The sequence below is a fragment of the Clinocottus analis genome, unplaced genomic scaffold (assembly GCF_023055335.1).
Source record: "Clinocottus analis isolate CAN_PGR_092001 unplaced genomic scaffold, fCliAna1.0.p SCAF_47, whole genome shotgun sequence".
Lineage (NCBI taxonomy): Eukaryota > Metazoa > Chordata > Actinopteri > Perciformes > Cottidae > Clinocottus > Clinocottus analis.
In genome coordinates this window covers 42,501-63,504 of record NW_027176204.1, presented here as the reverse complement: position 1 = coordinate 63,504, position 21,004 = coordinate 42,501, and the positions used below count along the sequence as shown (strand labels likewise).

The 21,004-nt window shown below is 46.1% G+C and overlaps 1 protein-coding gene across 2 annotated transcripts; it reads left to right on the top strand.

The window, feature by feature from the left end:
• Positions 1-3,247: 3,247 nt before the first annotated feature.
• adgrg1 (adhesion G protein-coupled receptor G1) lies at positions 3,248-19,440 on the top strand. Of its 2 annotated transcripts, none has more exons than XM_068599422.1 (16): positions 3,248-3,341; positions 3,492-3,668; positions 10,722-10,794; positions 11,129-11,394; positions 11,518-11,704; positions 11,937-11,982; positions 12,232-12,331; positions 13,573-13,698; positions 13,839-13,955; positions 16,160-16,202; positions 16,292-16,398; positions 16,532-16,647; positions 16,736-16,995; positions 17,084-17,183; positions 17,342-17,616; positions 18,775-19,440. In XM_068599422.1, the coding sequence occupies exons 3-16, from the start codon at positions 10,731-10,733 to the stop codon at positions 18,900-18,902; spliced, it is 1,935 nt and encodes a 644-aa protein (XP_068455523.1). In that variant the 5' UTR covers positions 3,248-3,341; positions 3,492-3,668; positions 10,722-10,730; the 3' UTR covers positions 18,903-19,440. The 2 variants fall into 2 exon arrangements, with proteins under 2 accessions (XP_068455523.1, XP_068455522.1); XM_068599421.1 differs by having other exon boundaries at positions 16,733-16,995.
• Positions 19,441-21,004: the final 1,564 nt, after the last annotated feature.

Here is a 21,004-nt window from a genome sequence, read left to right as displayed (position 1 = left end):
TCTGCTCTTCAAGCCCCTGGGACTTAAAGACAGCTGAGGGGCCTCAGGGATCTTAACTCAACTGTCGTTCCTCTTTTCATGAATTCAGAGGTTTTTCTTATTCATCAGGCCTTCAGCAAGTTACTGTCACCCTTCAGAAACTCTCTCTCTCTTTATTCTGTATGTTAGTCGGCCATAAATTATGACTGTTAATAGTTGTTTCTTTGTTTAAACTACTTTAACACAAGTTAAGTTTAAATGTTGATTTATGTCTGTATACCTGTGTGTGAACTTAGATTGTCAATTGCTATAAATAAGCTTAGAACTTGTTCTTTATACTTCCAGGTGAAATGAAAGGAAACCCACCGCAAAGAAAGTAACACCGAATTATCTACAAAACGATATAAATGGTTGCTATAAACATTTAAATTAAACACAAAACTCCCAGGATGCTGAACTTGTGGCGGGTGGAGAGCTGATTGAAAGCCCTGTAAAGCTATTGTGTGTATGCTGGCCTTCCTATTCATGACCGTGCTGTAAAGTCATTTAAAGGGCGGAGGGCTGAGGTCCCAGGAGGCTCAAACTATTGTTGGTGAATTTAAATCAGAATCAGAATTGTTATATTTGCCATACAAGGAATTTGCACATGGGAGGAATTTGTCAAGGTGAACGGTGCATAACAATAAATGCGAAAAACACATCATGGACGTGTGACAAGATTTGGTAAAAAAAAAGGCCTTGCAAAGGGTGTTGAAGTTTCCCAGCACACAATGCATCATGGGTAATACCTTTGTGTTTCAACCCGAGGTGTGTGCGGCTTGTTTGCGCTGTAACACAAAATCACACACATTCAGAAACAGAACCCAGCTTGTATAAGCGTGTGATATTTGTCCCAAAACATTGGCGCTGCAGGACGGTTTAAGAACACTGGCTTTGGGTGTTTAAAGGCTGCCGGTGGGAAACCATAATTACAGGATGTTAAACCGGCTAAGAGACTGAATCACAAAGGCGCTGTGTTTTATGTTCTGTCACGTGATGGGACAGTCGGGGGTTTTGGACAGGAGAAGACGTTGCACAATAAAGACTATAGACATTCTTGCACCGGCAGAACTAATGGCTCATCTATTAGGAAGGGAGCGCTGCCACTCTCAGGGTCTCTGTGGGACGTTAGATTATTACAAGGAGATGGCTGCAAGGTCACGTGTGCTGAGTGTACTGTTGCTTTTTTGCTGCTTTCGTCAACTTGTTGTTCACTCTCACTCTGTCCGTCTGTGTGTGAGTGTGAGTATGTGTGTGTGTGTGTGTGTGTGTGTGTGTGTGTGTGTGTCAACATGGAGACAGGTGGGCCTTTTATTACCCAAACCCTCGCAATTCAACTGACAAATCCTGCTCCAGACAAACACACACGCACACACACATGCATGCAGGCACACACACACACACACACACACACACCACACACCACACACACCACACACCACACACATGCATACTCTCAACCACTCACGTAGACAGTTGAACAGAAAAGAGGAGGCAGGTGCTAGACTCCCTCCTTCCTCTCTCCCACTCTCACCAAACCTTCCCCCTCTCTTTCAGCCTACATCAGAGAGTTGAAGTTGTTGGAGGTAAATGTGCTTTAAATCGACGGGTGAGCATGAACAATGACATTGAGATAGCGCCCTTAGGCTTAAACATTAACCTGCGTGTCCAACACCGGCGGCTGGAGGTGCGTCACGAATACTTTTGTGCAAAGCAGAACACAAATATATGCACAGGTCTTGCAAAAAAAAAAGAAAAGGTCCTTCACAGGAGGCCAAAGACCAGAAGACTTTGTTGTTTGTATCGCGGCATATTGTCATCTGCAAAGTCTACTGCATGTAAATGTTTTCTCGTTCAGAAATACAAACTGACGGAAAGAGGAAAACAGGAAATGCCGTGCACAATGTGATGTTTGTGATTCTGTGTGGGTTTTTGTAATGAAGGAAGCAATAAGATGAAGCTGAAGTTTCAATTTTCCATTCATAATTTTTGCTATTTGACGACTAAACACTATTTTCACACAGGATCTAACACTTCTCCCAACGGGGCTTCATGTTTTCTTGTCGATGCTTGTTTTTCGGAAGCAAAACATTTTTTTGGTTTGTTTTTTTGGTTCAAAGCCGAACGAAGACGGAGCTGCGGTTTGTGGTCACGTTTGAAACCTGTAAGAGTGCCAGCTGCCTGTGGCGTTGAAGTAGTAGAGCTCGAAGACTATCTGATATCACAGACAAAGAAATACATAGGCTATTACATCACGCATATAGTCAAGGCTTTTGGAGATAACCAATCAACATGTTCCACTATGATAACTCCAGAAGTGTTCAGGCACTCATGGAGCACTTATTTGGGAACATGCAACATCCTGAATTGAGCTCTTAACATGAGGGCCTCAATGGAACGGAGCCGGAACCTCGTGCAAAGAGGGATCATGTATGTGAAGGGTTCAATAAGATACATGGTTATGTATTCATTAATAAACAAACACTGACATGTCATTCTGAGGTGTCTACTTCTGGGGTTGAGAGTGGCTTTGGAAAGTGAACTGACTAATTGTACTCTCACTCCTACTTATATTTACTTTATATATTTCATTTTACTATGTGTCTCTTTTGTGCAATGCTGCTGTAATCCTGCAATGTCCCCTCTGCGGGACTAATAAAGGATTATCTCATTTTATCTTATCTTACTTTAACCCCCAACCAGACCCACGTAACTCCGCCTGACCTCCCGTTTCACACCTTGTTACTCGACAGCCATCAAGTGAGGATCAACAGACCATAACCAGGAAATTATTTTGCCTTCAAAATAATGGCGCAATGTTTTTGGTCCAAAAAAACCCCCCTAAAGGAGTAAAAGTGCAATTTAAACAAATTGATTATTGGCCTAATAATGTAGGTGTTAGAGAAAGGGTTTACACCTATGCTAAACAAGGGATTATGTATTCAGGTGCAGTGAGCATACATGCAGGCTACAACCTGTACAAACTAGTTGTACATCTGTAACATTATAGCCGACAAAAAAACGTGTCTGGACAGAAGAAAGTATTAAATAAAATAGAAGGGAATATTAAATAAAAATGTAAAAAGTAATAAAAACAAGCTACGTGATCATACGTCCACAGCTCCGACACTGGCGTTATAATATTATTTATTGTGAAAGTCCGAACCGGAAGTGGAGCTGCTTTCATTCGCGCCGCTTCACTGCTTGATCCGGTCTCGCGCCTCAGTCCCGCTGACAGTCCGCGCGCGAGCGCAGTCTCTGTGTGTGACCGCGCAGACAACGCTTCAGTCCGGCGTCTCCTTCGGACTTTCCCACATAAAAAAGTAAAAAGAAGAAGAAGAAAAAACAATATATATTTGTATATATATATCTCCTGTCGTCTCGAGCGCGTTTAAGACGTCTGAAATAACCCGAGGAAGAGCAAGTGGACGCGAATTAAGTGTTTTTTTTCTTTTCTTGTTCTCTTTGGTCAGCCTCGGTCCTGTCCTGTTGTGACTGGAGGAGCGCGTCCATCCCGGCTTCACGTGAAAGCTGCTTCGTCCTTCATCGGCTTGTGCGGAACCGTGGCTGGAGGTTTCTGACCCAAAGCTTCAGAAAGTACTGTCGGGGAGACGAGACTCCCTCCACGGCTCCCAGGAGAAGCCACACAGGTGAGGCTCCACACCCCGAGGACACGACGCGGTACATTACATCTGGGAAAAAGCTCTGAAGTACATGCTAGCATGTCACGAAGATACCTTAAGATATCACTTTTAAACTGTGTTGTTTTGTGTTTATTAATATGAATATAAATACACGGACAGGTAGCTGATGTCTTTATAGACATATAGACATTTATATTGTGATTGTTACATTATTATTGTATATTTGTGGGTTGCATATATACATATATATATATATATATATATGTATATATATGTATATATATATATATATATATATATATATATATATATATATATATATATATATGTATTATAGAAAAAAACATCTGCAGCCAGTGCCTCAGTCTCAGAGCAAAAAAAAAGACATTTCATGCTGTATATATATATATATATATATATATATATATATATATATATATATATATATATGTATTTATATGCACACACACAACCACTTTTATGGTTTTGATTTTTTTCGGTAATAGATTGATTAGCTATATGAATCAAAATAAAATAGCTTTATTGTTGCTAAATCATTTTCATTTATCTTGTCATGTTTCTGATTGGAGTCATTAAGGAATCCGCCTCATTTACAGTGAAAGTGTTGTACCGAAGTGTATTATTATTGTGTATTATTGTTCCTTCATCAAGAGGTTGGTGTTCAGGTTCATGGTGTTGACAAAGAGACGTTAAAGTCAGAGAGGCTCGACCTCGCTCATCTTTCAGCGTGCGGTTTCCTGACTGGTGCACAATCAAAAGAGCTCACTCGGTGAAAAAAGAGAGTCGAAGACAAAGTGTAAAAAAAAAGAAAAAAACTCTGTTTCAACATCTGTAAAGCCTGCAGATCAGATAAGCACTGAAAATGACCGTGGAGTTTTTCTTAACACCCCCCGTCCCTTGATATGTAAATATTGCATAGGATGTGTGACTCACTGCAGAAACCACTTCTCCATTGTACTGCCTTCATGCTTTATAATGAGGAAAAGAAAGCCCCTGATGGCAGACTAAACCCAGTGACCCACACCTAAGGCCACGCTGGGGGGGAATTAGGCCCTAATAACATGCTGGCTGTTGTCTGAGCGTGTGTGTGTTGTTTTATTGATTTATTCACAGCCCCCAAAGGACATATCTGCAGCATTCCACCTGCTCCTCCAATTTCCTCACAGAGGATGGCAAGATCCAGATAAAGGATCACAAAACATGCATCACTGTGGCTCTTCTGCAAAGAATGCACTTTGTGCACACACAGCGTCGCCTGGGGAACATTCCACATCAGCCACATTAAATCCAGTCTCCAGGTTGATACGTTGCTGCAACGCCGCGTTTGCTTTTGGTTGTCTTGCTGCGTTCTGCTGTGAAGAGGGAAAAAGAAATGCAGAGTTATTGTGAACACTTTCAATTAGATGTCACAAGTCTCACTCTCAGCTGCTTGTTGTGTGACCGTCGCCCTTTTCCACTTTTCACTCGCGGGTCCTGAAGTGTGAACGCAACATGCGTTTAAATGAGCGCTTGAAACAGCAGACACAAGAATGCCAGTTGCTTCTCGCGTTGCGCCTCATGAAGACAAGCACATATCTTATCTGTTGAAGGCGTTGGCAGCGGCGCATCGACACAGTGTGGCACAATGAAGTGCTCTCACAGCGGCGGCTTTGGCAACGAGACAAATGAGGTCGGCCTGTTTATTCAAAGGGAAAAAGTGAGAAGAGACTTTAAGGTTGTGTTTTAAAATATATGTTTTGCTTCCCTGACATTTTGGCAGTGTTTTCCAGAGAGCTACAGCTGTTAGATGGCCTTTTTAGCCATTGGTTTAAACAGCCTCCAAAGCAGCCAGTGATCTTTGACCCCTATTCACGCTCCCTGTCACTTCAGCTCTGAGGTCTGACAACAAAGAGCAGCTTTTGTTCCTTGAATTACTCTCCCGTGTGCATTCTTCACTCCCTCCCTCTGCTGCTCGCAGAGCGAGTGGGACGAAAGCGAACCGAGACACTCGCTGCAAAGTCAATGTACTGTACACACGGTTGCAAAATATTGTGTGTGAACTCTCACTTGAGTCAGGATTTGTCAGCTGGAATGCTGCGCAAGCAACAACTTATTCCAAGAGAGAACTGAGACACAATATGCACCAGGAGAACCGACATAATGCAGTCAGCAGCAGACATGAACACCAGGCAGAGAAAACGTGACAGTCAGATGCTCTGAGGTCTTCGAGAACAGCAGGAAGTGGTATTTTTTAAAGGTAGCATACTCTACTGTGCAGAAAACAAGTCCTCTGTATCGCATAAATTAAACATTCGAATCCACAGTCCAACCTGTGAATCATCTCTTAATTGCCTGAGTCCACCTGGCTTCCTGCAGCTCAATAGAAGGTGTGCGACGCGCGAGCAGCTCTGTGAGGCTGGACTCTTACACAGCGCGACAATATCAGCAAGCTAACTCTCTCACAAGGACGTTGCTAACACGCTAATGTTTAGTGGGTCTGCCATGTTTACCATCGTGGTTTTGTGTGAGATAGTGGTTGCTCACATGCTCACAAATTCACAGAACACAAAAGATGGTTTTGCAGGTTTTTTGCGTTGTAAACACAACAAACCACTGGACATCTTTTTATTATTTGAGTTAATTTGGTTGACTAAAAATGTTGTTTGGTTGTAGTTAGCCCCACGGCCTCGTGTCACTTAAAAAATACCAAGATGGCAACGGCCAAAATGCCAAAACCCAAAGCTTCAAAACTGAAGTCAACAAACTGATGCCTGACGTCCACTTCTTATACATATATACTTCTTATACACATATACATCTTATACACATATACCTCTTATACACATATACTTCTTATACATATATACTTCTTATACACATATACCTCTTATACACATATACTTCTTATACACATATACTTCTTATACACATTTACTTCTTATACACATTTACTTCTTATACACATTTACTTCTTATACACATTTAATTCTTATACACATATGCTTTTATACATATAGTTCTTATACACATATATGTGTGGTTGGTGAGCAAAGTCACGTCAACCCGTCCAGTAGTTGTTGAGACATTGATCAAATAAATACACAAAGTGAGTTAAGCTCATTCTCTCTTGACCTCATGGATGTTTGTAACAATACAACCATCAATCCATCAATCAATCAAACTTTAATTACAGACTCAAGGTCCAGATAATACAAAAGACATAAAAAAAAGTACATAAAAGCACAATTAAAATACATAGACCTGTCAATGCTTTGTAACTAGATAGCTGTACCAATGTCCCCACAGATGAGACTGGTAGCGGGTCGTACTATACTATATTATTCTATACTATACTATACATCCAGCAGTAGTGGCTGAATATGAAGATTAAAACTTGAAAGCGCCATAAAATGGATCAGACATTCCTCGTCGATTGGTGGGCCGCTCTCGCTCTGTGTCACTCATTGTTTTGGCTGCCGGAGTTTCACTTCGCACGAATTCAAACGCTGTGAGTCAGACCCGACATGACGCCTCGCATGGGAAGACGACATGCGTGTCATTTTTACTGGAAAAGGCAAAGCGACAAGACTGAAAGGTCGGCGGGGTTCACGGTGGCCCGTCTCCTTCACATGTGCGTAGGTTGCTGGAGGTCATACGTGTGCCGGCGTGTCGTGGGCTCTGCATCCTGCTGAGCGCGGAGGAGTGACGAGCGCAGCGATGCAGCGAGTATCAGGAGGAAGGGCCTCACAAAAAGTGAGAAATGTTAAGTTAACGAGCAGCGCTCCAGTCACACACATCCGTTATGCCAGTCATTGCTCTGTGTCTTCACACACACACACACACACACACACACACACACACACACACACACACACACACACACACACACACACACACACACACAAAGGGGAAATTCTTGTGCTGAATTGATGCCTGGGCGCCGCGCAGGGACAATAGAGAGGGCGTGGGGGTGGAGAGAGAGTTAGCTTACACTTCAGTTCAGCAGCAGAGAGGGAGATCACAGTGGTTTAAACTGTCCGTAAAGTCCTGTTTTCCACCTCATACATACAAGGACCGGACACTTTTTAAAGTCACCTACACACACATGAACGCTACGGAGTGGCAACACATTTTATTATTATTATTTTTACATGTTGGGCACATGTGCACGTGCACAGATGTGGTTGGTTGAGGCCATTGTCGCCGTCTCTCAAACAAGTCTAGGGAACTGAAGCCATCGCTGTGTTTCCCCTCCTGGTCGCTCGCTGCCTGCGGCCAGGACACTTCCCCTTCAGTGCATTTGTGAGTCTTGTTGATGAGTAACCTCGTCATTACCCAGAACACGGCCGTGGTCTCCTGCGTCTGTCAGTGGGTTGTGTAATGAGTGAAAAGGGTCTAAGGGTTAATCCTGGGATGCGTTCATCGAGTGTTGTGGTTTCATGTCGGTAAAGTGAGCTGAGCGGATATAAAACATAACTAAGAGATGATGTACACCACCTATACGCAGGAAGCTCTCTCTTAACCTTCAAGTTGATGAATTATCTTGATTTCACAGGTATTTTACTTTCCCAATCGATTGTTATCTACGAACAGTTTCTGACTCAGAAACAAGTTTGCTCAGCTGACATGGGCTCAGATCTCATGACGAACAATCTGAGTCATGAATCTAACCAGTGAGTTACCTCCATCCACTGATTCACTCAAATGACTCCATCCAACATCCATCGAATGTGTATTATTACATCAGGAAACACATATTGAGAGTGTGCTTCTGCAGCCCGCCTGTACGTGTCAGGCGGGCCCGTGAAGGCGACCGCCACCACATGTGCACTGCAGGCCCTGAGCAGCAAGCCCTCTTTTGGTCGTTGAGAGGTCTGAGGTCAGGTCTGCTGCACCTTGCTAACCCTCAACAACCTGCCAGAAGGTTGAATGTGTCTTGGCGTGTGTGTTTGTGCGTGTGTGTGTGTGGCATATTATTGCCAACATAAAGCTTCCTGAAGGCGCACCTCAACGTCTTGCTTTCTAACCAAGCTTTGTATTGATGCACTTGAATTATCAAAAAGGGGAAGTGCCAAAACCACAAAGCAAGTGATGGCGTGTCAAATATAAAGAAGTTACCGTTTCACACGGGGGCCGCGTGATTAACAGAAGTGAAAGTGATCTCTGTCATGTTTTATTATATTGTTTCGCTTTCTTTTATATTGTCCATTACATTGTCATGGAAATGATTAAACTATGAATGTGCAGTCACAGCTGCACGATGCAAATGCACGTTATCAGATCTTAATGAAGAAGACCGATACCCACCAAGCCACAAACGGTCCTCTTTTTATTCCCATGATGTTTTTAACATGGATCCAACATATTTACAGCATTATATTGGCTCCAGTAACCCACAGCTGGCATATATGAGGTTAGAAAGTCGTATTCGTGCTGATGCTTTATGTTTTATTGATACAGTTAAACCTGGTTAAGACCTGATCCTGAGGTCCAGGTCTGGTCATCTGCCCCCCCGACCTCATGAAGACGCAGTTATCTGACGTCACACGACAATGTAAAACCTGATCTGCGTGTCCCTGATGATCCAAAACGTCTCCCATGTTACGCTCAACGACCTCTTCTCCGTTTATCTTGTCAGCAGAAACGTCAGTGAGACTGTTTGTACATTTTGCTGAATGGAGTTTGCAGACAGCTCGTTGAGAGATTGCTTTTCTCAGAGCAATTAGCCCGAGAGAACACTACACCGGCTGAGAGTCTGGCATGTCAGCCGGGAGGCCGGCGAGGGCGCCGCTGACTCTGAGGCGACCCGCGACATCGCTCTCTGAATTACTCTGATCACAGAAACATTGAGCCAGTTCAAAAAATGGCCTGCGAGCTCGTTAAAGGGCTCCATCGTTGCTCGCTGCTCTGCGTTGCTCTGTGTTGCTCTGCGTTGCTCTGCGTTGCTCTGTGTTGCTGCATTGTTGCTTGTTGCTCTGTGTTGCTCAATGTCCATTTTTTGTTGTGTGTGTTTGTTTATGAGTGGTTGTCCAAGGCTCAGGTCCTTCTCCAGTGTCAGGTGTGTGTTTCAGAGTCCGTCGTTATAAATAGACCCCCCCCCCTCCAGGCCTGCAGCACGATGTCTTCCTCTCTGCATCTTTTTGTCTTTTCCGTTGCTGTTCCTTTCCGCTGTGTCTCTGGTTCCACTGGTTTCCCATCTTGTGATGATGAGATCAGGACAGTCGCGACTGCACCCTCCCTTCCCCTTCACCTCCACCCCCAGCCTGCAAAAATCCACCCTCATCACCTCTTTGGGTCACAGACGCAGCGCTTGTTCGCTGTGTTGAAGTTGCGTCGTGTGGGCGATGACAGCTGTCTGGACGAGTCTGGCAGAAACCGAAAAAGTACAGAAATGTGTGTGTGTGGTTGATTACCAAACGTCTGAGTAGAAACACTCACATGCGTCTGAGTAAGTCTCACGCAATGTTTAGTTGTTTTTTTTTGTCAGAGAAATTCTTACTGTCTTCTCTTTCTATCCAATTCATGTCACGTCTGTGTATTAATATTGAAACTAGTGACATCAGCCATGTTTTTGAATTTGCTACGAGAAAAAAATCAACTTGCTAAAGGGAGATGGAAAGACTGTGTGTGTGTGTGTGTGTGTGTGTGCGTGCGTGTGTGTGTGTGTGTGTGTGTGTGTGTGTGTGTGTGTGCGTGCACGCACCATTTGAAGGGGAAAGACTGTTTCCATTGATAACAGCACAGAGAGGTCCCTGTGTGTATTTTGAGCAGGAACTCGTTGGTATTCATTGATAAGAGACTGTAGATAACCAAACCGGCGTCTGGGTAAGATTAGTATCATTAAAGAAATAATAAAAAGAGTGTTATGTCAAACCTGTGCGGCCTGTAGATAGGGGCTGTTTGTTTTGTGGCAGACGTGTGTTTGCTCGTAGAAACAAGGTGAGCGATACGTTTGTCTCTGTGTCTGCTGTCCGTCTAACGCGCCGCCACAGACGTGTTCCTCTTTCCCTCTTTCCCTCTTTTTCAACCGCCTTCCTCTCTCTTTGTTTCTCGACGCAGTCGTGACCGATGGAGCCGCGGCTGACAGCCGACCTGAGAGGGCTGCTCGTCTTCCTCATCTTCCTCTCCACAGGTAAGATGACACGCTGGCACAAACACCAACTCCTTCATCTGAAGAGGCTCTTTAAGCCTCGTGTTGACTATGTTGCCTCAAATTAAATGTTGTTGCAAATCACCGACATGATAACGACTATAATAGAAATCACCCCAGAATGAAGCATGCGTACAATAATGTAACAAACAAAATGAATGAATCTGGTCGTTATGAAGAGGGCTGAAGTACAGTTTTACGTTGACATGTCTGTCTTTAGCACGAGCTTCTTAAGGTTTAAATACATTATACTTCAAGGAACCCAAACACCAGCCGCCTTCTGTCAGTGTGTGTCCTCACGTTTGGTTTCCTTCAGGTTCAAGTGAAAATGACACGGACTTGTCGTTCTGTGGGACGTGGCGCCATGGCGGCGGCCCCCTGAGCCTGAACGTCAACCTCTCCACGGGCTGCAGCGGCATCTCCATCTCTGCAGATCACAGCTCTCTGTCCGTCAACGGGCTCATCACGGCGCAGTGCAGGCGCTCCCAAGTCATTCCCCTCCAGCAGCTCGGCCTCGACGCCCTGCAGGAAACTGCCTTCTGCCTGTACTGGGAGCCGCTGCTGGACCAGCTGAAGCTGCAGGTAGCAGGAGCTCCCGTGCAGTGGAGCGTCTAAAAGGACGACGTGTTCCCTGCGCTTCCTTAAAGGTTCCTCCATGAGACGCTGGCAGGAACTCACCACTTTCTGTCTTCTTCCGCTGCGCAGGTTGGAGGGAGGAACCTCTCTCTGTGCTGGCCCGCCAGCCTGCAGGGCTCCTGCTGCACACATCTGTCTCACGGCGCCAACACACCCGAGGCAGCCTACGGCATCGCCAACGGAAGAGTCAAAGGAGATACCATCACGGACAAAATCATGACCGCGTACATGTTCACCGGACAGCCCATCGACTGCAGTAAGGGGGAACGCGTGTGATCCTCACGAGTAAATGTATTCAGACGGACGAAGGGTCCGCCGATGCTCTGCCTTATTCTCCTATAAGTCACTGTTTCCACGCTGATCCCTAAATATCCGTCAGTGCAGTCGCATGTGAGACTGGAGCTGCTCCCGTGAACAGAAGGTTTCTGCTGAAGTGTCACAGTTTAAAATGTCAGCTTTAGAGTTGTTTGTGTGCTTGTGTTTTGCAGAAGCGTTATGTGATGAAGAGAGTCAGGGATCCACCCAAGTCAACATGTAATTTCCTCTTTCTCTCTCTTTTTTTTTATCAAATGCACCGTCAACGTTTTTATGATCACATCATTTTCACAAGACTTTGTCTTAATTATCTTTTACTACAAACAAGAAGCTAAAATTACCACCATGTTATGGAGGGACGGGTCTTTTTGAAAACCCTCTGAAGCCTCTATTTCACCTTATGCTTGTGTGTGTGTGTGTGTGTGTGTGTGTGTGTGTGTGTGTGTGTGTGTGTGTGTGTGTGTGCAGGACTATGTCTTCAGACGTCAGCAACATGGAGCATCCGTGCGCTCGCAGGTCTGAGGTGGACATGAAGGAGGATTTCAGAGGCTACAATGTCACGGCGCCTGTGAGGATAACACACACACAAACACACAAAAGAATTCAGGTTTGCAACAGTCGAGAAAAACAACCTCACCACCGAGGATATCTGGTACATGCCGACGTATAAACGTGTGTTTCTTTAGTCGAGAACAAACTTTGACGTGCGCTTCCCTTCAGGCCACATCAGCGACACTGTGACCACACCTTTCTGTGTTCGGTGCCTTTCAGCTGTGTCGTCGCGTTTCCTCTGCGACGCAAACAGAAACTGCAACACGCGCATACATTTTGTGTGGGCTCCTTTGTGTGTTTTGCTAGCACAACACTATACGCAATAGTAATAAGCAGAAGGGATCCGAACACGGCTTGTTTTGAAGTGACAACTCTTCACGTCTCTAGTTGGGGAAGTAAAAGAGAGCGACAGCTTCTTCAAAGATGAAGTCAACAGGCACGGACAGAGTTCATGAAATATGAGTTTATTCACTCAAAGTCTACAAAGTCTGCTTTAAACTGTGCAGCAGAAGGGACAATTGTCTTCAGTCGACATGTTCATGTAACTGAGCTCCGCAGTCTGAAGCAGCGCCCTGGAGGAGGCGGCCACACGGCTGTTTGTCCACATCCACTTTCTTTAATCAGGGGCTCCTTCTCATAGCAGGTTTTTAACTCAGTGAATGAGTAGCTGCCTGAACGGCTTCATTCAAGTCTGGGGCGCGGGTGATTCAGAGGAGGAAAATAGGTGAGAGGAGAACCACATGAAAGGCAAACGATGGAGGCGTCTCGCTGACAAGTAGAGGACGGATTTTGATAGCTGACATTTTGCCTTAAAATAGCGTGTGTGTGTGTGGAGGCCCGGCAACCCACATGCACATCCACAGCAGTGATTACACCCCTGGGTGACAGCGTGGGGCGGGGCAGCAGGGCGGCGCTGCACATTCTACCTTGTTGGCTTTGTTCCTACATCTGTTTATTGGAGCGATGGGGAGTCGGTGCCTCGTGGCGAGCCGGTTGGCGAGCAGTGCGTCTGCAGCTCTCTTTCCATGCGTTGAGTTGAGAGTTCAGAGGGACCCTGATCCGGTGCTCTGTCGACGGTTCCTTCACTTCTCTCCCTGTGAAAGTCGTTCCTGCTCCGGTGTGGGGTCCCAGGACAGATGCACACACTGTGAAGCCACATTTGTAATTTGTGACTCTGAGCTGCACAAAATACACTGAATTGAATTGAAACCCCGATGTGCCGTCTCTAATGCGCAGTGGTCCGCTCTCTGTGTTTAGGTCACCAAAGGTACCACCAGTACCACCAGTACCACCACCGTGCACCTCCCCCTCGCTCTGAAGCGAGCTGCCAAAAAGACCAACAGAGTCGTCTGCACTTTCTTTAAAAACAACTCCCTGTTCCAGGTAAGAGTCCGTCTGTCGGACCTTGTTCTTCATCCAGGAACCAGTTCTGCAGACGGAACCGCCTCAGTTCTTCTGTGTGTAAACACGCTCAGGTGAAGATGTGTGTGTGTGTGTGTGTGTGTGTGTGTGTGTGTGTGCAGGAGGGTCACACAGAGGTCAGGATTCTTGACGACGTGGTGGGAATCAGCGTGGAGAACGAGGTCATCGCCGATCTGTCTGAGCCAATCAGGATTGAGTTTCACCATGCCGTCATACCTGTAAGTTTGTGTGTTTTTTCTGCCTTCGTTGTGTCTGTGGCCGTGTGATCGCAGATGATAACACGTGTGTACATCACCCGTCTGACATCAGTGCATCTCGGTAATATCATGAGGTCAAGTGTGTTGGAGGATGTTCAGGAGAAGAGTCTCAGGAATCAAAGTTGTCTTTTGTCAGATTTATTTCTTGCAAAAAAGGAGGAAAGATGTAACAGCGAGGCAGTCTGCAGCAGGTCACGAGCATATCAGAAGTAACTCCCCCTTTGAGAGGAACACAGTAGAACTGAACTAGTCCAGATATGGTTTCTGCTCACTCAGCATTTTTCTCACATCACTACAATCAACTCTTATCAATGTTAGGTTTGCAAAAGATACTTAAACGGGCTTTCCCAGGCTCATGGCGCTGCGCTGTTCCCTCTGCTCGCTGACCGCTATCTCCAGACAGAGCCCATCGTCTCCTGTTGGCCTTCATCACTCCTGCTCACACTGAATACTTTTCATGAGACACAAACTATTTCTCCGTGTTCCTTCTGATACCTCTTGTAACATAAGCAATGCCATCTTTTTTTTCTTTCAATGAAATACATTGTGTGTAGCCCAAAATCACAGATTTGCATCTGTCCACATGACATCTTCTGTCTCGGGACCTCACATCGGTTCAGGAATAACTACCCCCAAAAAACATACTCTTACATACTGAAACATACTCTTACATACTGAAACATACTCTTACATACTGAAACATACTCTCACATACTGAAACATACTCTCACATACTGAAACATACTCTCACAGACTGAAACATACTCTCACAGACTGAAACATACTCTCACAGACTGAAACATACTCTTACATACTGAAACATACTCTCACAGACTGAAACATACTCTCACATACTGAAACATACTCTTACATACTGAAACATACTCTCACAGACTGAAACATACTCTCACATACTGAAACATACTCTCACATACTGAAACATACTCTCACATACTGAAACATACTCTTACATACTGAAACATACTCTTACATACTGAAACATACTCTCACATACTGAAACATACTCTTACATACTGAAACATACTCTTACATACTGAAACATACTCTCACATACTGAAACATACTCTTACATACTCTCAAACATACGCTTAGCATGTGTGTTGCTTCCCTTCTGCGACGCACACGCGCACAGAAAAAAACAGCGTTCACGCCTCCACTATTGTTATTTCGGTGAGACTGAAACTCTCTGTGGTGTGCAGACACGCAGGAGGCCAGACTGAGTCTCACTGAACGTCTCACTGTGAGGATGTGAACCATAAACTACACCATCAGCCAGAAGATTGTATACTTCTATACAGTTATTGTCATCTTTGGCAATACAAAATTGATTGAAATGAAGTAGTTTTACCAGAAACTCTTCCAGCTCGGCCTCCAGGAGGAGAGCTGGACCTCCAGGAGGAGAGCTGGACCTCCAGGAGGAGAGCTGGACCTCCAGGAGGAGAGCTGGACCTCCAGGAGGAGAGCTCGGCCTCCAGGAGGAGAGCTGGACCTCCAGGAGGAGAGCTGGACCTCCAGGAGGAGAGCTGGACCTCCAGGAGGAGAGCTCGGCCTCCAGGAGGAGAGCTGGACCTCCAGGAGGAGAGCTGGACCTCCAGGAGGAGAGCTGGACCTCCAGGAGGAGAGCTCGGCCTCCAGGAGGAGAGCTGGACCTCCAGGAGGAGAGCTGGACCTCCAGGAGGAGAGCTCGGCCTCCAGGAGGAGAGCTCGGCCTCCAGGAGGAGAGCTCGGCCTCCAGGAGGAGAGCTCGGCCTCCAGGAGGAGAGCTGGATCTCCAGGAGGAGAGCTGGACCTCCAGGAGGAGAGCTGGACCTCCAGGAGGAGAGCTCGGCCTCCAGGAGGAGAGCTCGACCTCCAGGAGGAGAGCTGGACCTCCAGGAGGAGAGCTGGACCTCCAGGAGGAGAGCTGGACCTCCAGGAGGAGAGCTCGGCCTCCAGGAGGAGAGCTGGACCTCCAGGAGGAGAGCTCGGCCTCCAGGAGGAGAGCTCGGCCTCCAGGAGGAGAGCTCGGCCTCCAGGAGGAGAGCTCGGCCTCCAGGAGGAGAGCTCGGCCTCCATACCTGACATGTTGTCCACATGAAGACAGACAGGTAGCATCTGATGGGAAGTTATTACAGCTCACACCTCTGCTTCCCTTTTTGTTTCAGAAACTGCATTTGAGGACGTGCGTGTCCTGGGACACCAGGAAAGGTAGAACGCTTTATCAAAAACAATATTCACGTGTCTGCGCTTCCTGCAGACGGTAAAGCAGCGTGTTCTCGTCTGTCTCCTCTGTGCAGACCCCCTGCTGGTCAATTGGCTGAAGGACGGATGCAAGACTCGACAGAAAGGAGCGACACACACCGAGTGCCTCTGTAACCACCTGACGTACTTCACTGTGCTGGTGGTGAGTCGTGCAGGCAGACACACACACACACTCAGAGGACCTGAGAGATGAACGTACTGAGCAACATTAATATACAGATGTGATGTCATGGGATCAGGGAACAGCTGTATTGTGACGGGTCTGTCTTTTACAGCAACTGGAGCCTCGCCCGGTGCGCCACCTGCTGGCCCTGACCGCCATTACATCACTGGGCTGCGCCGTGTCTGTGATCAGTTGTGTTGCTCTCATCGTATTCCTCTGCAGGAAGAGGTAATACTGCTTCTGCATGTGCAGCTCATCAAAAGAGACACACGTTTCATTTTTCACTAACTATTGACTCCTCGTTCCCCTCCAGCAGGCGCTCCAAGGAGCAGTCCGTCCCCATCCACCTGGGCTTAGCCGTGGCCCTCGGCCTCCTCAACCTGCTCTTCTTCTTCACGGCGGTCCTGGCCAACGCCGGAGGGGAGAGCGTGTGCGTCTGGGTGGGGGCGGGCCTCCACTACACCCTGCTCAGCTCCTTCACCTGGATGGGCGTAGAGGTTTTCCACACCTTCTGGTTGGTCCACATGGTCTTCAGCCCCTCCCCGAAGCCCTACGTGTGGAACCTGGTCGGCTTCGGTGAGCGCGATGAAGTTGCATATTTGTCTCGTGGCGCTTTGAGGTGAACGTGGCGTTAACGTGCGGACGCTTGACAATCCCCTCGCAGCTCTTCCGGCCGTTCCTGTGGTCGTCCTGGCTGCAGTCGGGGACGTTTATGGACTGAGAGAGGTGGTGCCAAGCGATGACGTCTCCAATCCTTATCGGATGTAAGCACGCTTTATTATTAGGACCAAGATGTCCGCTGTGGAGAAACAGTGCCTGGATAGTGTATGAATGACAACTTTACAGCAGGAATACAAACTCAAGCTCAAGGTCACGGGGGCATTTGATCCGTCCTCTCTCTGAGTGCATTTTGTGTTTCCAGGTGCTGGATGAAAAACACCCACAAGGCCTTGCTGGCCCACTACTTCACCAACATGACAGTCCTGGTCGTCCTGGTGGTCTCGGGCATCGTGATGCTGTTCCTGGTCTACAGGGAGATCCGCACGCGGGATGAATGGCGGCAGAACCGCGTGGCGTTCCTCAGCATCTGGGGCCTCAGCTGCCTCTTTGGGACATCTTGGGGTTTGACCTTCCTGGACTTCGGGCCCCTCTCTGACGCCGTCCTCTTCCTCTCCTGCATCCTCAACTCTTTTCAAGGTCCGTGCTCGAGCTGCACTGCGCCAGTTAGTCGCCGCAGATTGTTTTCAGCAGACTTTAAACGGCCTTGTTGTCATCTAGCTGAATATCCCGATGATCCAACGCGGAGAAACAGACTTGAAATAAGCCACAAGCTACATATTTGTGTAATTGTATCATCATCTTATCACCACCACTTTCACAGAACTATTTATAGTCAGGGTTTGTTGGCTGTTGGCTCAGGTTGGTGACTGTATCTGCAGCCAGCGGCCCATTGTATCAGCGTGGGAATGAGACAATGGCCGTGGTTAATCAAGGCCTCCTGTTGCTGCTGCCGATCAGGAGAAACGCTGCTTCCCCTCTCATGCCGGGGCTTTGTTTTCATCCAGGAACTCAACTTGTGAACACGTTTTTGCTGGTAGTTGCATAAGAGAAAGTTCTGTGTCCAGCGTGACAGTTTTAGGATACACTAGTTGTTCCTTTTGAGTTTTAAAGGAGGTCAGTGGTTAATATGTAGCATGAGCTCCAACTCTTTTCACTCAGCGTGTGAAGAAATACTTCATTTGGGCTAAGTGAAATGAGAAGATGGATGCTTTTCTCAGGCCTTTAAGATGAATATGAACCTGCAGCCAGAGCCAGTTAGCTTAGCTTAGCATGAAGACTGGAAACTGGAGGGGAACAAATTACATCTTTAAACTGCATCTTCACAGATACAGTGATTAGACATCAAGTTCTCTCTTTTATTAAAGAATAAAGGCCAACTTCCAAATGCATGAATGTAATCCCACAGAAACACACATTACGTATGTTTATCTCTAAAAGTCAAAGGAGGCTGTGGCTCAGTGGGTCCATCATCGGTTCACTTGGGAAGCCGTCAACATTTTGAAGCGTCTTAAAACGTGCATTCTCTCTCCTGACCAGCAGAGGGCGACTCCTCTGTGTGCAAAAAGAAGTCTGGTTGTGTAGACGTAGGACTTGTCACTGGATTAGCTCCTCGTGGTTGACAGGTGGCTGCCATCACCAGATCCTCTGCGCTGGCCCCTCATGTCTTAATTCATTTAGAGTTCACATCTGTGCAGTGCAGGTTCATGTGGTCGACTGTCTCCACTCAGGTGACCCTCAACACGTGAAGACTGGACAGAGGGAACAAAGATTGAATCTGGTTTTGTTGCTCTCCAGGTTTCCTCCTGATGCTGCGCTTCTACATGCTGGACTGGATGCGGCAGCAAGCCGGCGGCTCGGCTCTGGGCAGCTCCAGCACCGGCTCGACCCGGCAGCACATGCTGCAGCCGCCCGAGAAGAGTTAGACGGACTGTGCTCCAGCGCGGCAACGCTCCAGCACTCAAGCTCTTCATGTCAACACAAACAAAAACACATTCAGTCTTCTTTTCAAAGTGGAACTGCTGGCTGTGGACTCGCTGTCTGACTCAGCGGAGCACCGGCTCCTGGACGGAGTCTTCCTCCTGCACGGAGTCTTCCTCCTGGACGGAGTCTTCACATGGAGTCCGTCAGTCACCTCTCATCAGACGTTGGGTCCATTTCGCTGTAAGTGTTGTTTGTGTTGTTAGAGCTGCCGATTGCACACAGACGGAGACGAGCTGAACGGAGTCAAAGCCTCACGGGAAGTACTTTAAAATCAACGCCGTCCGCTTAGCGGACACACCGGCTGGAAGAGGGAAGAAAGAAAGAAATTCATCTTCTCTGAAGAAGAGTAGAGGAGGAGAAAAGAGAGGAGAGGAGAGAGGACCGGTATGAGGCCTCGCTCGGTCCACTGCGAGAAGGAAAAGAATTTATTTGAGATTGTAAATGATGAACTGGATGTAAAGTTAAGACTTTGAATCTAGACAGGGAAATATATATATATATATATATATATATATATATATATATATATATATATATATATATATATATATATATTTATATATATATATTTATATATATATATATATATGTATATATATATATATATATATATATAATTTTTATTATTTTTAAAGCTCCCCTTGAACCTTAGATAAGCTTTTTATTTTTGTATTTTACTTTTTAGCACTTTAGATTTTCCATCTTTTCAGAAATGAAACAAGAGCTCAGTGAGTAGTTTAATTCATTTACAGTGTGTGTGCATAGAGGAATAGATACCCGCTGAATGTTTTATAATAATGACTTTTTTATTATTATTGGTCCAGGCCATTTTCAAAAATAATGAATGTCAAAAATAATAATTTTCAGGTCTTTATCTTTTGAAATGGACCAAACAAGAGTTCATTTAAACTCTAGTTATAGAAGAATTGGGCCTGATTTAAAGATATTTACGCTTTAGCTTCATGTACAGTAAATATTATTTTGTTAAATAAGAGATTTATTTCATGTGAGTTGTTAAGATACTGTGATATTTGCACCTTTATTTTTCTGATTGTTTTTGTGTGTGGATGCAAAAGGAGAATAAATCAAACATCTTTTGGTTAAAAGTAACGACTGTGTGAGAAGTGAGTGTGCACGCTGTGCACGTGTTGTGCACGCTGCACGTGTTGTGCACGCTGCACGTGTTGTGCACGCTGCACGCTGTGCACGTGTTGTGCACGCTGCACGCTGCACGTGTTGTGCACGCTGCACTCTGTGCACGTGACGGAGGCTCGCGGCTGGTCGTCTTTAAGCTGTTTCCTCCCTGAGGGTTTCTAATGTTGGTTGTTGTTCTCTTCGTCACTGCCAACCGACCCGGACACAGGAACCTGAACCCAGACCTGGAGCACAGGAGCTCACCAGCTGTGTGTTCCTCTGCAGAGGGAATCGTCACGTTCAGGTGTTTGTTGAAACTTGTCCTGTTACATGAACCCCAAAGGACACACGGGGCAACTCTTCACAACTCAGCTCAATATTTATGTTTTCCTCATTTGTTAGTTGTTGACTGGTTGCTCCATCAGGTTGAAAACCTTCAAAACACAAAATGCAAAAGTTTATCTGTAAATAAACTTCAAACAATTTCAATCTAACAAATGAATTGTCCCAGCACCAGAGGCCTCCTCTTCTTCTTCTTCTTCTTCTTCTTCTTCTTCTTCTTCTTCTTCCATTAGTTTTGGTGATGAACCTGCAGTCCTGCACATTGCAAATAAGAGCAACGCAATAAATTATACTTGAAATATCCATAACCCTCCTCCAGCACGCGTCTCCTGGGCTTCTTATTGTCTTATTTTCCTGGTAAATTCTGACCTGAGGTGGAAACACAGGCGCTCCAACGTGTCCCTGCTCTCTACGCATCATGAATCAGAACTCAGGACTGAGGACGGGGTCTTTTGCTGCAAGTGCTCTGCAAAACCTGTGTTTTGTGTGTGAGTCTTTGTCTCAGCATCCCGGACTCTTCAGTCCCGTGATAAAAGAACGTAGTGTCCCGGGGCTCGGCCCACCGGCC

Coding starts and splice junctions, on each gene's coding strand:
- adgrg1 (XM_068599421.1), top strand. CDS start 10,731: ATGGAGCCGCGGCTGACAGCCGACCTGAGAGGGCTGCTCGTCTTCCTC. Junction 16,203..16,291: donor GTCCTGGGACACCAGGAAAG/GTAGAACGCTTT, acceptor TCCTCTGTGCAG/ACCCCCTGCTGGTCAATTGG. Junction 17,184..17,341: donor GTCTCCAATCCTTATCGGAT/GTAAGCACGCTT, acceptor TTGTGTTTCCAG/GTGCTGGATGAAAAACACCC.